Source organism: Arachis hypogaea, chromosome 12, assembly GCF_003086295.3.
Source record: "Arachis hypogaea cultivar Tifrunner chromosome 12, arahy.Tifrunner.gnm2.J5K5, whole genome shotgun sequence".
Taxonomy (NCBI): Eukaryota; Viridiplantae; Streptophyta; class Magnoliopsida; order Fabales; family Fabaceae; genus Arachis; species Arachis hypogaea.
The window spans coordinates 30819114-30836123 of NC_092047.1; the positions used below are offsets into that span (position 1 = coordinate 30819114).

At 31.7% G+C, this 17010-nt stretch overlaps 1 protein-coding gene across 1 annotated transcript in view; it reads right to left on the reverse strand.

The window, feature by feature from the left end:
* Nucleotides 1-1612: 1612 nt before the first annotated feature.
* Nucleotides 1613-17010, reverse strand: part of LOC112729924 (uncharacterized) — a 32233-nt gene continuing 16835 nt past the window's right edge. The window contains exon 4 of the mRNA XM_025780057.1: nucleotides 1613-1957. Within this exon, the coding sequence (XP_025635842.1) occupies nucleotides 1613-1957 (345 nt within the window). The remainder of the gene's footprint in view (nucleotides 1958-17010) is intronic.

The window sequence follows — 17010 nt, forward strand, 5'->3', positions numbered from 1 at the left end:
AAGTGATTTTTCCGCAAGTTTTCAATTCTTTTATGAACAATGTATTTGGAAGTATTTTTAATCATGCTCTTAAGTTCTGTGAGTTTTGTCTTGGGTTTGAAATATCCTCTTCTGTAAACCTCATGCTTCCTCGACTCAGCTTGAGTTTGTTTCAAATTGATGCGCTGGTTTTCTTCTTATTGATCCTATTGAACTTCTTTGATCTAAGGGTTATCTTTGAAGTTGTCAATTGAATTGTGTCTAGCAAACTTCATTGCTTGAACATCCTTGTTATTCTGGAACTGGATACATTCTCTCAACTCTTTGAGTATTATCCTTGACATTTGACTCTCCTCTTTAAATCTTGTATCCTTCTGAGTAGACTCGAGAATTGTTTTGATATCACATGCGACTTGTAGACGTAGAAACGTGATGCGTTAGTTCTTTGGCGTGATATGTGTATAAGGAAGTTGAAGCGGTAGGTGTGCAACGTATGAGTTGTGGGCGTTTTGTTCCTTGCGAACGGGTTTGTGGTTGTCAGGCTTGCGATCAAATTTGGGGTTTGTAAAGTGCTTGATGGAGTTGGAAAGTTGGAACTTTGAGGTTGATATGAGATTAGTATGCGGAGGTTGAGCACGTCGTTTTAACTCCATCCTGTTTGATAGCCTTTGATGCCTTGCCCTTCTAAGCCTACCTTGTAACGTTTGCTTTGCAATCACACTCCTACCTTTACATCCTTATGCTTATGACAATCAAAGTATTTGGAAATCGTATATATGATTGTATTTTGAGATATTTTTGCTTCTTCCTTAAATGTGTTCAAGGGTGAACTGTTATGGAATTTCTTTCACTTTGTATCAATTTTCGAGGGCGAAAATTTTTATAAGGTGGGTAGAATGTAAGACCCAAAATCTTTGAAAAGTCTTATTATGATCAAGTCTCAAATCCTACAGTTATTTATAGCCTTAATTTCAGAGATTATTTTATTAAAGATAATTATGGCAAGTTTTGATTTATTGGATTTGAGATAAGTTATGATTATTATCCAATTTTATAATTATTGGATTATTTTTTATATTCAAAGTATAAAGTTGATAGTTATGAAATAATAAGGATTTTTATATGACTCGGATTAAATAAAATATTAATACTGTTACTTTTGAAAATAAATGGTTTAATTATATTATTTCTAATTATTGGATTTGGACATTTTATTGGGAATAAAATGTGAAATATGAGCAAGTAGTATTTTTATATATTATTATTGTTGGATTAGAAATTATTCCCAATTATTATATTATTCCCAATTTTATTTGAAATTACCATAATGTCCCTAAACCTAATTTTCAAAAATGAAACCCTAACCCTGGAAACCCTAATCCGACCCATTTCCCCCACAACCCAGCATCTGCAGCCTCTCCTTCCCAAATCAACGCGCACAGCTTCCCTCACCCAGCAGCAAGCAATGCACTTTTCCCCCCTTTTTTCCAACAGAACGCAACACACACACAAGACTGTGAAAGAAAGATGAAACCGAAGGGGGAGTGGGGTGAGGAATCCACAGAGAAGAAAGAAGAGCCCCTGATCTCAGAGTGTTGAACGGAAGGGAGCGAAGGGAACCTCACCGTCGTGCTCAACCCGCTGCGTGCCCTGCCGCGCATCGTCGCCGTTCCGTGTAGTTCGCCTTGGTGCCGATCAAACAGGGGTGAGGGAGAGGTGTCGAGAGTGAGACGTGATGGAGGTGAGAGGGTAGAGCTGCCATCACCACCGTCCTGTCTGTGGGGCTTGAGCTCGCGTCACCGCATTGATCTTCGGCGCCGCCGCAGAGGAGACTGGAGCAGTCACCACCACAGGAGAAGTGTCGCGCGTCACCGTGAGCTGCAAGCCACTGACCGAGAAGAAGCTCCATCCTCGTTACCGCGCTGGAGTCGTCGCCGCCAGTGCCGTGCACCGCCGTCACCGCTGTCGTCGACGGGAGCTTGTTGTCACAGTTCGATCACCACCGAGCCTGAAGGGGAGCACCATTGATATCACTCGACAGCAGCTCTCCTGCGTTCCCAAACTCCATTCTTGGAACAATAACACTTTAAACCCTGGTCTAGTTTCAGTTTTGTTCCTCTGTTTTCTTGCTGGCCTAATTATAGGACTGTGGATTACTGTTTTAGTCGTTGCTGGTTTATCATTCGAAAAAGGCATAATTGAGGCTGAGGTCGTTGTTATTCTTGCTCCGAGAGAACTGATGCCTGGTGCACGAAATTGTGATGTCCAGGTTCAAACATTCCCTGGCAACGTGAGCAACTTGGTACGTGCAATCGTGATTACACTTTGATTATGTAGAATTCATGGCTCTTTCTTTTCCTGGCAATGGCGCCAAGAACATGGTGCCAATACCATGGTTCACAACTTCGATACAACTAACCAGCAAGTGCACTGGGTCGTCCAAGTAATACCTTACGTGAGTAAGGGTCGAATCCCACGGAGATTGTTGGTATGAAGCATGCTATGGTCACCTTGTAAATCTCAGTCAGGCAGATATAAAGTGATAATGGTGTTTTTGAATATTATATAATAAAATAGGGATAGAGATACTTATGTAAATCATTGGTAGGAATTTCAGATAAGCGAATGGAGATGCTTTTCGTTCCTCTGAACCTCTGCTTTCCTGCTATCTTCATCCAATCAGTCTTACTCCTTTCCATGGCTGGCTTTATGTGATACATCACCACTGTCAATGGCTACTTTCGGTCATCTCTCAGGAAAATGATCCAATGCCCTGTCACGGCACGGCTAATCGTCTGGAGGCATCACCCTTGTCAATGGCTTCATCTTATCCTCTCAGTGAATAATATGCTCACGCACCCTGTCACGGCACGGCTATTCATCTGTCGGTTCTCGATCATGCTGGAATAGGATTTACTATCCTTTTGCGTCTGTCACTAACGCCCTGCAATCGCGAGTTCGGAGCTCATCACAATCATTCAATCATTGAATCCTACTCGGAATACCACAGACAAGGTTTAGACCTTCCGGATTCTCTTGAATGCCGCCATCATTCTAGCTTACGCCACGAAGATTCTGGTTAGGAGATCTAAGAGATATTCATTCTAGCTTATTTCATGTAGAACGGGAGTGTTTGTCAGGCACGCGTTCATAAAGGAGAAGGATGATGAGCGTCACACATAATCATCACCTTCATCACGTTCTTGGGTGCGAATGGATATCTTGGAAGTGAAATAAGATGAATTGAATAGAAAACAGTAGTACTTTGCATTAATCTTTGAGGAACAGCAGAGCTCCACACCTTAATCTATGGAGTGTAGAAACTCTACCGTTAAAAATACATAAGTGAAGGTCCAGGCATGGCCGAGATGGCCAGCCCGCAAACGTGATCTAAGATAGCATACAACTGATCAAAGATATCTAATACAATAGTAAAGGGTCCTATTTATAATAAACTAGTCACTAGGGTTTACATGAGTAAGTAATTGATGCATAAATCCACTTCCGGGGCCCACTTGGTGTGTGTTTGGGCTGAGCTTGAGTGTGGCACGTGTAGAGGTCCTCCTTGGAGTTGAATGCCAGTTTTAGTGCCAGTTTGGGCGTTCAACTCTGGTTTTGGCTCCTTTTCTGGCGCTGGACGCCAGATTTGGGTAGAAAGCTGGCGTTGAACGCCAGTTTACGTCATCTATTCTTGGCCAAAGTATGGACTATTATACATTTATGGAAAGCCCTGGATGTCTACTTTCCAACGCAATTGGAAGCGCGCCATTTCGAGTTCTGTAGCTCCAGAAAATCCACTTTGAGTGCAGGGATGTCAGAATCCAACAGCATCAGTAGTCCTTCTTCAACCTCTGAATCTGATTTCTGCTGAAGTCCCTCAATTTCAGCCAGAAAATACCTGAAATCATAGAAAAACACACAAACTCATAGTAAAGTCCCGAAATGTGAATTTAACATAAAAACTAGTGAAAACATCCCTAAAAGTAACTAGATCCTACTAAAAACATACTAAAAACAATGCCAAAAAGCGTATAAATTATCCGCTCATCACAACACCAAACTTAAATTGTTGCTTGTCCCCAAGCAACTGAAAATCAAATAGGATAAAAAGAAGAGAATATATTATAAATTCCAAACTATCAATGAAGCATAGCTTCAATCAAATGAGCGGGACTTATAGCTTTTTGCCTCTTGAATAGTTTTGGCATCTCACTTTATCCATTGAGGTTCAGAATGATTGGCATCTATAGGAACTCAGAGTTCAGATAGTGTTATTGATTCTCCTAGTTCCGTATGATGATTCCTGAACACAGCTTCTTTATGAGTCTTGGCCGTGGCCCTAAGCACTTTGTTTTCCAGTATTACCACCGGATACATAAATGCCACAAACACATAATTGTTTTAGTTATGGTTTATTGTACCCTCGCCTTTATCTTGATATATTCTGTAAGAGGGATAGGAATTGTATTGGTTAATGCTTGTAATATTATATATATATGTGTATATATGGATATACTCTTTGTGAGTTGTTGTAAGTGTACTGTATGTACGGATGTATGTTGTATAACGAAAGTATTTTTGGGAGCGGTATTGCGGTTTAAAGTTTTAAACAGACTCATATTTTAGTATTAAATAGTATAAGTGTCGTCGTAATGTCTGAGCTATCAGAGTTGCGCAGCCGGAAGCGTGATTTTTGGTAGTTAGGGTGTTACAATTTTGACTTTACTCTAACAAAAAAAATCATGATATAACAGATACTAGAACTTGTCTATCAAAACATCAACAAAAAATTAAAATATTAAAAATAATAATTGTTAGCCAAATGCACGATAATTCCACCACCTGTAGTAGCACTTAGGTTATTTCAATGATGAGAATTTCCGGGTTCAACTCCCGGCTACGGAAAAATTTTTAGTTTCGCACCGAAATCCAACTTCTTGGTGTGTATGTTTTTATACTCATTTGTATAAAGCATGGACAAATTTATTCATTGATAACAATAATGCTTAGTTATTCCCATTACAATATTAATTTTGACTTTACTCTAATAAAAAAATATCATGATATAACAGATACTAGAAGTTGTCTATCAAAACATCAACAAAAAATTAAAATATTAAAAATAATAATTGTTAGACAAATACACAATAATTCCACTATCCGTAGTAGCACTTAGGAAAATTCAATGATGAGAATTTCCTGGTTCAACTCCCGGCTACGGAAAAATTTTTAGTTTCGCACCAAAATCCAATTTCTTGGCGTGTTATATTTTTATACTCATTTGTAAGAAGCACGGACGAATTTATTCATTGTTAACAATAATGCTTAGTTATTCCCATTACAATATTTATTTTGACTTTACTCTAATAAAAAAAATCATGATATAACATATACTAGAACTTGTCTATCAAAACATCAACAAAAAATTAAAATATTAAAAATAATAATTGTTAGACAAATACACAATAATTCCACTATCCGTAGTAGCACTTAGGCGAATTCAATGATGAGAATTTCCGGGTTAAACTCCCGGCTACGGAAAAATTTTTAGTTTCGCACCAAAATCCAACTTCTTGGCGTGTTATATTTTTATACTCATTTGTATGAAGCACGGACGAATTTATTCATTGTTAACAATAATGCTTAGTTATTCCCATTACAATATTAATTTTGACTTTAATAAAAAAATATCATGATATAACAGATACTAGAACTTATCTATCAAAACATCAACAAAAAAATTAAAATATGAAAAATAATGATTGTTAGAGAAATACATAATAATTCTACTATTCATAGTAGCACTTAGGTGAATTCAATGATGAGAATTTCCGCGTTCAACTCCTGGCTACGGAAAAATTTTTAGTTTCGCACCAAAATCCAACTTCTTGGCGTGTTATATTTTTATACTCATTTGTATGAAGCACGGACGAATTTATTCATTGTTAACAATAATGCTTACTTATTCCCATTACAATATTAATTTTGACTTTACTCTAATAAAAAAATATCATGATATAACAGATACTAGGACTTGTCTATCAAAACATCAACAAAAAATTAAAATATTAAAAATAATAATTGTTAGACAAATACACAATAATTCCACTATCCGTAGTAGCACTTAGGCGAATTCAATGATGAGAATTTTCGGGTTAAACTCCCGGCTACGGAAAACTTTTTAGTTTCCCACCAAAATCCAATTTCTTGGCGTGGTATATTTTTATACTCATTTGTATGAAGCACGGACGAATTTATTCATTGTTAACAATAATGCTTAGTTATTCCAATTACAATATTAATTTTGACTTTACTCTAATAAAAAAATATCATGATATAACAGATACTAGAACTTGTCTATCAAAACATCAACAAAAAATTAAAATATGAAAAATAATTATTGTTAGAGAAATACTCAATAATTCTACTATTCATAGTAGCACTTAGGTGAATTCAATGATGAGAATTTCCGGGTTCAATTCCTGGCTACGGAAAAATTTTTAGTTTCGCACCAAAATCCAACTTCTTGGCGTGTTATATTTTTATACTCATTTGTATGAAGCACAAATGAATTTATTCATTGTTAACAATAATGGTTTGTTATTCCCATTACAATATTAATTTTGACTTTACTCTAATAAAAAAATATCATGATTTAACAGATACTAGAACTTGTCTATCAAAACATCAACAAAAAATTAAAATATTAAAAATAATAATTGTTAACCAAATGCATGATAATTCCACCATCCGTAGTAGCGCTTAGGCGATTTCAATGATGAGAATTTCCGGGTTTAACACCCGGCTATGGAAAAATTTTTAGTTTCGCACCGAAATCCAACTTCTTGGTGTGATATGTTTTTATACTCATTTGTATGAAGCACGGACAAATTTATTCATTGTTAACAATAATGCTTAGTTATTTCCATTACAATATTAATTTTGACTTTACTCTAATAAAAAAATATCATGATATAACAGATACTCTAACTTGTCTTTCAAAACATCAACAAAAAATTAAAATATTAAAGATAATAATTGTTAGACAAATACACAATAATTCCACTATCCGTAGTAGCACTTAGGCGAATTCAATGATGAGAATTTCCGGGTTCAACTCCCGACTACGGAAAAATTTTTAGTTTCGCACCAAAATCCAGTTTCTTGGCGTGTTATATTTTTATACTCATTTGTATGAAGCACGTACGAATTTATTCATTGTTAACAATAATGCTTAGTTATTCGCATTACAATATTAATTTTGACTTTACTCTAATAAAAAAAATCATGATATAACATATACTAGAACTTGTCTATCAAAACATCAACAAAAAATTAAAATATTAATAATAATAATTTTTAGACAAATACACAATAATTCTACTATCCGTAGTAGCACTTAGGCGAATTCAATGATGAGAATTTCCGGGTTTAACTCCCGGCTACGGAAAAATTTTTAGTTTCGCACCAAAATCCAACTTCTTGGTGTGTTATATTTTTATACTCATTTGTATGAAGCACGGACGAATTTATTCATTGTTAACAACAATGCTTACTTATTCCCATTACAATATTAATTTCGACTTTACTCTAATAAAAAAATGTCATGATATAATAGATACTAGAACTTGTCTATCAAAACATCAACAAAAAATTAAAATATTAAAAATAATGATTGTTAGAGAAATACACAATAATTCTACTATTCATAGTAGCACTTAGGTGAATTCAATGATGAGAATTTCCGGGTTCAACTCCCGGCTACGGAAAAATTTTTAGTTTCGCACCAAAATCCAATTGCTTGGCGTGTTATATTTTTATACTCATTTGTATGAAACACGGACGAATTTATTCATTGTTAACAATAATGCTTAGTTATTCTCATTACAATATTAATTTTGACTTTACTCTAATAAAAAAAATCATGATATAACATATACTAGAACTTGTCTATCAAAATATCAACAAAATATTAAAATATTAATAATAATAATTGTTAGACAAATACACAATAATTCCACTATCCGTGGTAGCACTTAGGCGAATTCAATGATGAGAATTTCCGGGTTCAACTCCCGGCTACGGAAAAATTTTTAGTTTCGCACCAAAATCCAACTTCTTAGCGTGTTATATTTTATACTCATTTGTATGAAGCACGGACGAATTTTTTCATTGTTAACAATAATGCTTACTTATTCCCATTACAATATTAATTTTGACTTTACTCTAATAAAAAAATCATGTTATAATGGATACTGGAACTTGTCTATCAAAACATCAACAAAAAATTAAAATACTAACAATAAAAATTGTTAGGCAAATGCACAATAATTCCACTATTCGTAGTATCACTTAGGCGATTTCAATGATGAGAATTTCCTGGTTCAACCCCGGGATACGGAAAAATTTTTAGTTTCGCATCAAAATCCAACTTCTTGGCGTGTTATATTTTTATACTCATTTATATGAAGCACGAACGAATATATTCATTGTTAACAATAATGCTTTGTTATTCCCATTACAATATTAATTTTGACTTTACTCTAATAAAAAATATCATGATATAACAGATACTAAAACTTGTCTATCAAAACATCATCAAAAAATTAAAATATTAAAATAATAATTGTTAGACTAATACACAATAATTCCACTATCCGTAGTAGCACTTAGGCGAATTCAATGATGAGAATTTTTGGGTTCAATTCATGGCTACGGCAAAATTTTTAGTTTCGCACCAAAATCCAACTTCTTGGCGTGTTATATTTTTATTCTCATTTGTATGAAGCACGGACGAATTTATTCATTGTTAACAATAATGCTTAGTTATTCCCATTACAATATTAATTTTGACTTTACTCTAACAAAAAAAATCATGATATAACAGATACTAAAACTTGTCTATCAAAACATCAACAAAAAATTAAAATATTAAAAATAATAATTGTTAGACAAATACACAATAATTCCACTATCCGTAGTAGCACTTAGGCGAATTCAATGATGAGAATTTCCGGGTTCAACTCCCGGCTACGGAAAAATTTTTAGTTTCGCACCAAAATCCAGTTTCATGGCGTGTTATATTTTTATACTCATTTGTATGAAGCACGTACGAATTTATTCATTGTTAACAATAATGCTTAGTTATTCCCATTACAATATTAATTTTGACTTTACTCTAATAAAAAAAATCATGATATAACATATACTAGAACTTGTCTATCAAAACATCAACAAAAAATTAAAATATAAAAAATAATGATTGTTAGAGAAATACACAATAATTCTACTATTCATAGTAGCACTTAGGTGAATTCAATGATGAGAATTTCCGGGTTCAACTCCAGGCTATGGAAAAATTTTTAGTTTCGCACCAAAATCTAACTTCTTGGCGTGTTATATTTTTATACTCATTTGTATGAAGCACGTACGAATTTATTCATTGTTAACAATAATGCTTACTTATTCCCATTACAATATTAATTTTGACCTTACTCTAATAAAAAAATATCATGATATAACAGATACTAGAACTTGTCTATCAAAACATCAACAAAAAATTAAAATATAAAAAATAATGATTGTTAGAGAAATACACAATAATTCTACTATTCATAGTAGCACTTAGGGGAATTCAATGATGAGAATTTCCGGGTTCAACTCTTGGCTACGGAAAAATTTTTAGTTTCGCACCAAAATCCAACTTCTTGGCGTGTTATATTTTTATACTCATTTGTATGAAGCACGGACGAATTTATTCATTGTTAACAATAATGCTTACTTATTCCCATTACAATATTAATTTTGACTTTACTCTTATAAAAAAATATCATGATATAACAGATACTAGGTCTTGTTTATCAAAACATCAACAAAAAATTAAAATATTAAAAATAACAATTGTTAGACAAATACACAATAATTCCACTATCCGTAGTAGCACTTAGGCGAATTCAATGATGAGAATTTCCGGGTTCAACTCCCGGCTACGGAAAAATTTTTAGTTTCCCACCAAAATCCAGTTTCTTGGCGTGTTATATTTTTATACTCATTTGTATGAAGCACGGACGAATTTATTCATTGTTAACAATAATGCTTAGTTATTCCCATTACAATATTAATTTTGACTTTACTCTAATAAAAAAATATCATGATATAACAGATACTAGAACTTGTCTATCAAAACATCAACAAAAAATTAAAATATAAAAAATAATGATTGTTAGAGAAATACACAATAATTCTACTATTCATAGTAGCACTTAGGGGAATTCAATGATGAGAATTTCCGGGTTTAACTCCTGGCTACGGAAAAATTTTTAGTTTTGCACCAAAATCCAACTTCTTGGCGTGTTATATTTTTATACTCATTTGTATGAAGCACAAACGACTTTATTCATTGTTAACAATAATGCTTACTTATTCCCATTACAATATTAATTTTGACTTTACTCTAATAAAAAAATATCATGATATAACAGATACTAGAATTTGTCTATCAAAACATCAACAAAAAATTAAAATATTAAAAATAATAATTGTTAGACAAATACACAAGAATTTCACTATCCGTAGTAGCACTTAGGTGAATTCAATGATGAGAATTTCCGGGTTCAACTCCCGGCTACGGAAAAATTTTTAGTTTCCCACCAAAATCCAATTTCTTGGCGTGTTATATTTTTATACTCATTTGTATGAAGCACGGACGAATTTATTCATTGTTAACAATAATGCTTAGTTATTCCAATTACAATATTAATTTTGACTTTACTCTAATAAAAAAATATCATGATATAACAGATACTAGAACTTGTCTATCAAAACAACAACAAAAAATTAAAATATGAAAAATGATTATTGTTAGAGAAATACACAATAATTCTACTATTCATAGTAGCACTTAGGTGAATTCAATGATGAGAATTTCCGGGTTCTATTCCTGGCTACGGAAAAATTTTTAGTTTCGCACCAAAATCCAACTTCTTGGCGTGTTATATTTTTATACTCATTTGTATGAAGCACAAACGAATTTATTCATTGTTAACAATAATGGTTTGTTATTCCCATTACAATATTAATTTTGACTTTACTCTAATAAAAAAATATCATGATTTAACAGATACTAGAACTTGTCTATCAAAACATCAACAAAAAATTAAAATATTAAAAATAATAATTGTTAGCCAAATGCACGATAATTCCACCATCCGTAGTAGCTCTTATGCGATTTCAATGATGAGAATTTCCGGGTTCAACTCCCGGCTATGGAAAAATTTTTAGTTTTGCACCGAAATCCAACTTCTTGGTGTGATAGGTTTTTATACTCATTTGTATGAAGCACGGACAAATTTATTCATTGTTAACAATAACGCTTAGTTATTTCCATTACAATATTAATTTTGACTTTACTCTAATAAAAAAATATCATGATATAACAGATACTAGAACTTGTCTTTCAAAACATCAACAAAAAATTAAAATATTAAAAATAATAATTGTTAGACAAATACACAATAATTCCACTATCCGTAGTAGCACTTAGGCGAATTCAATGATGAGAATTTCCGGGTTCAACTCCCGGCTACGGAAAAATTTTTAGTTTCGCACCAAAATCCAGTTTCTTGGCGTGTTATATTTTTATACTCATTTGTATGAAGCACGTACGAATTTATTCATTGTTAACAATAACGCTTAGTTATTTCCATTACAATATTAATTTTGACTTTACTCTAATAAAAAAATATCATGATATAACAGATACTAGAACTTGTCTTTCAAAACATCAACAAAAAATTAAAATATTAATAATAATAATTGTTAGACAAATACACAATAATTCTACTATCCGTAGTAGCACTTAGACGAATTCAATGATGAGAATTTCCGGGCTTAACTCCCGGCTACGGAAAAATTTTTAGTTTTGCACCAAAATCCAACTTCTTGGTGTGTTATATTTTTATACTCATTTGTATGAAGCACGGACGAATTTATTCATTGTTAACAACAATGCTTACTTATTCCCATTACAATATTAATTTCGACTTTACTCTAAAAAAAAAATGTCATGATATAACAGATACTAGAACTTGTCTATCAAAACATCAACAAAATATTAAAATATTAATAATAATAATTGTTAGACAAATACACAATAATTCCACTATCCTTAGTAGCACTTAGGTGAATTCAATGATGAGAATTTCCGGGTTCAACTCCCGGCTACGGAAAAATTTTTAGTTTCGCAGCAAAATCCAACTTCTTGGCGTCTTATATTTTTATACTCATTTGTATGAAGCACGGACGAATTTATTCATTGTTAACAATAATGCTTACTTATTCCCATTACAATATTAATTTTGACTTTACTCTAATAAAAAAAATTATGTTATAATAGATACTGGAACTTGTCTATCAAAACATCAAGAAAAAATTAAAATATTAACAATAAAAATTGTTAGGCAAATGCACAATAATTCCACTATTCGTAGTATCACTTAGGCGATTTCAATGATGAGAATTTCCGGGTTCAACCCTGGGATACGGAAAAATTTTTAGTTTCGCACCAAAATCCAACATCTTGGCGTGTTATATTTTTATACTCATTTATATGAAGCACGAACGAATTTATTCATTGTTAACAATAATGCTTAGTTATTCCCATTACAATATTAATTTTGACTTTACTCTAATAAAAAAATATCATGATATAACAGATACTAGAACTTGTCTTTCAAAACATCAACAAAAAATTAAAATATTAAAAATAATAATTGTTAGACAAATACACAATAATTCCACTATTCGTAGTAGCACTTAGGCGAATTCAATGATGAGAATTTCCGTGTTCAACTCCCGGCTACGGAAAAATTTTTAGTTTCGCACCAAAATCCAGTTTCTTGGCGTGTTATATTTTTATACTCATTTGTATGAAGCACGTACGAATTTATTCATTGTTAACAATAATGCTTAGTTATTCCCATTACAATATTAATTTTGACTTTACTCTAATAAAAAAAATCATGATATAACATATACTAGAACTTGTCTATCAAAACATCAACAAAAAATTAAAATATTAATAATAATAATTGTTAGACAAATACACAATAATTCTACTATCCGTAGTAGCACTTAGGCGAATTCAATGATGAGAATTTCCGGGTTTAACTCCCGGCTACGGAAAAATTTTTAGTTTTGCACCAAAATCCAACTTCTTGGTGTGTTATATTTTTATACTCATTTGTATGAAGCACGGACGAATTTATTCATTGTTAACAACAATGCTTACTTATTCCCATTACAATATTAATTTTGACTTTACTCTAAAAAAAAAATGTCATGATATAACAGATACTAGAACTTGTCTATCAAAACATCAACAAAAAATTAAAATATGAAAAATAAGGATTGTTAGAGAAATACACAATAATTCTACTATTCATAGTAGCACTTAGGTAAATTCAATGATGAGAATTTCCGGATTCAACTCCCGGCTACGGAAAAATTTTTAGTTTCGCACCAAAATCCAATTGCTTGGCGTGTTATATTTTTATACTCATTTGTATGAAGCACGTACGAATTTATTCATTGTTAACAATAATGCTTAGTTATTCTCATTACAATATTAATTTTGACCTTACTCTAATAAAAAAAATCATGATATAACATATACTAGAACTTGTCTATCAAAACATCAACAAAATATTAAAATATTAATAATAATAATTGTTAGACAAATACACAATAATTCCACTATCCGTAGTAGCACTTAGGCGAATTCAATGATGAGAATTTCCGGGTTCAACTCCCGGCTACGGAAAAATTTTTAGTTTCGCACCAAAATCCAACTTCTTGGCGTGTTATATTTTTATACTCATTTGTATGAAGCACGGACGAATTTATTCATTGTTAACAATAATGCTTACTTATTCCCATTACAATATTAATTTTGACTTTACTCTAATAAAAAAAATTATGTTATAATAGATACTGGAACTTGTCTATCAAAACATCAACAAAAAATTAAAATATTAACAATAAAAATTGTTAGGCAAATGCACAATAATTCCACTATTCGTAGTATCACTTAGGCGATTTCAACGATGAGAATTTCCAGGTTCAACCCTGGGATACGGAAAAATTTTTAGTTTCGCACCAAAATCCAACTTCTTGGCGTGTTATATTTTTATACTCATTTATATGAAGCACGAACGAATTTATTCATTGTTAACAATAATGCTTTGTTATTCCCATTACAATATTAATTTTGACTTTACTCTAATAAAAAAATATCATGATATAACAGATACGAGAACTTGTCTATCAAAACATCAACAAAAAATTAAAATATTAAAAATAATAATTGTTAGGAAAATGCACAATAGTTCCACCATCCGTAGTAGCACTTAGGCGATTTCAATGATGAGAGTTTCGGGTTCAACTCCCGGCTACGGAAAAATTTTTAGTTTCGCACCGAAATCCAACTTCTTGGCATGTGATGTTTTTATACTCATTTGTATGAAGCACGGACGAATTTATTCTTTGTTAACAATAATTCTTAGTTATTCCCATTACAATATTAATTTTGACTTTACTCTAATAAAAAAATATCATGATATAACAGATACAAGAACTTGTCTATAAAAAGATCAACAAAAAATTAAAATATTAAAAATAATAATTGTTAGACAAAAATTCAACAATTCCACTATCCGTAGTAGCACTTAGGCGAATTCAATGATGAGAATTTCAGGGTTCAACTCTCGGCTACGGAAAAATTTTTAGTTTCGCAACAAAATCCAACTTCTTGGCGTGTTAAATTTTTATACTCATTTGTATGGAGCACGGACGAATTTATTCATTGTTAACAATAATGCTTAGTTATTCCCATTACAATATTAATTTTGACTTTACTCTAACAAAAAAAAATCATGATATAACAGATACTAGAACTTATCTATCAAAACATCAACAAAAAATTAAAATATTAAAAATAATAATTGTAAGGCAAATGCACAATAATTCCACTATCCGTAGTAGTACTTAGGCGATTTCAATGATCAGAATTTTCGGGTTCAACACCCGGATACAGAAAAATTTTTAGTTTCACACCAAAATCCAACTTCTTGGCGTGTTATATTTTTATACTCATTTGTATGAAGCACGAACAAATTTATTCATTGTTAACAATAATGCTTAGTTATTCCCATTACAATATTAATTTTGACTTTACTCTAGTAAAAAAATATCATGATATAACAGATACTAGAACTTGTCTATCAAAACATCAACAAAAAATTAAAATATTAAAAATAATAATTGTTAGACAAATACTCAATAATTCCACTATCTGTAGTAGCACTTAGGCGAATTCAATGATGAGAATTTCTGGGTTCAACTCCCGGCTACGGAAAAATTTTTAGTTTCGCACCAAAATCCAATTTCTTGGCGTGTTATATTTTTATACTCATTTGTATGAAGCACGGACGAATTTATTCAATGTTAACAATAATGCCTAGTTATTCCCATTACAATATTAATTTTGACTTTACTCTAATAAAAAAAATCATGATATAACATATACTAGAACTTGTCTATCAAAACATCAACAAAAAATTAAAATATTAAAAATAATAATTGTTAGGCAAATGCGCAATAATTCCACCTTCCGTAGTAGCACTTAGGCGATTTCAATGATGAGAATTTTCGGGTTCCACCCCCGGATACGGAAAAATTTTTACTTTCGCACCAAAATCCAACTTCTTGGCGTGTTATATTTTTATTCTCATTTGTATGAAGCACGGACGAATTTATTCGTTGTTAACTATAATGCTTAGTTATTCCCATTACAATATTAATTTTGACTTTACTCTATTAAAAAAATATCATGATATAACAGATACGAGAACTTGTCTATCAAAACATCAACAAAAAATTAAAATATTAAAAATAATAATTGTTAGGAAAATGCACAATAGTTCCACCATTCGTAGTAGCACTTAGGCGATTTCAATGATGAGAGTTTCGGGTTCAACTCCCGTCTACGGAAAAATTTTTAGTTTCGCACCGAAATCCAACTTCTTGGCATGTGATGTTTTTATACTCATTTGTATGAAGCACGGACGAATTTATTCTTTGTTAACAATAATTCTTAGTTATTCCCATTACAATATTAATTTTGACTTTACTCTAATAAAAAAATATCATGATATAACAGATACAAGAACTTGTCTATAAAAAGATCAACAAAAAATTAAAATATTAAAAATAATAATTGTTAGACAAAAATTCAACAATTCCACTATCCGTAGTAGCACTTAGGCGAATTCAATGATGAGAATTTCAGGGTTCAACTCTCGGCTACGGAAAAATTTTTAGTTTCGCAACAAAATCCAACTTCTTGGCGTGTTAAATTTTTATACTCATTTGTATGGAGCACGGACGAATTTATTCATTGTTAACAATAATGCTTAGTTATTCCCATTACAATATTAATTTTGACTTTACTCTAATAAAAAAATATCATGATATAACAGATACTAGAACTTGTCTATCAAAAGATCAACAAAAAATTAAAATATTAAAAATAATAATTGTTAGACAAAAATTCAACAATTCCACTATCCGTAGTAGCACTTAGGCGAACTCAATGATGAGAATTTCTGGGTTCAACTCTCTGCTACAAAAAAATTTTTAGTTTCGCACCAAAATCCAACTTCTTGGCGTGTTAAATTTTTATACTCATATTTATGGAGCACGGACGAATTTATTCATTGTTAACAATAATGCTTAGTTATTCCCATTACAATATTAATTTTGACTTTCCTCTAATAAAAAAAATCATGATATAACAGATACTAGAACTTGTCTATCAAAACATCAACAACAAATTAAAATATTAAAAATAATAATTGTTAGGCAAATGCACAATAATTCCACTATCCGTAGTAGCACTTAGGCGATTTCAATGATGAGAATTTTCGGGTTCAACTCCCGGATACGGAAAAATTTTTAGTTTTGCACCAAAATCCA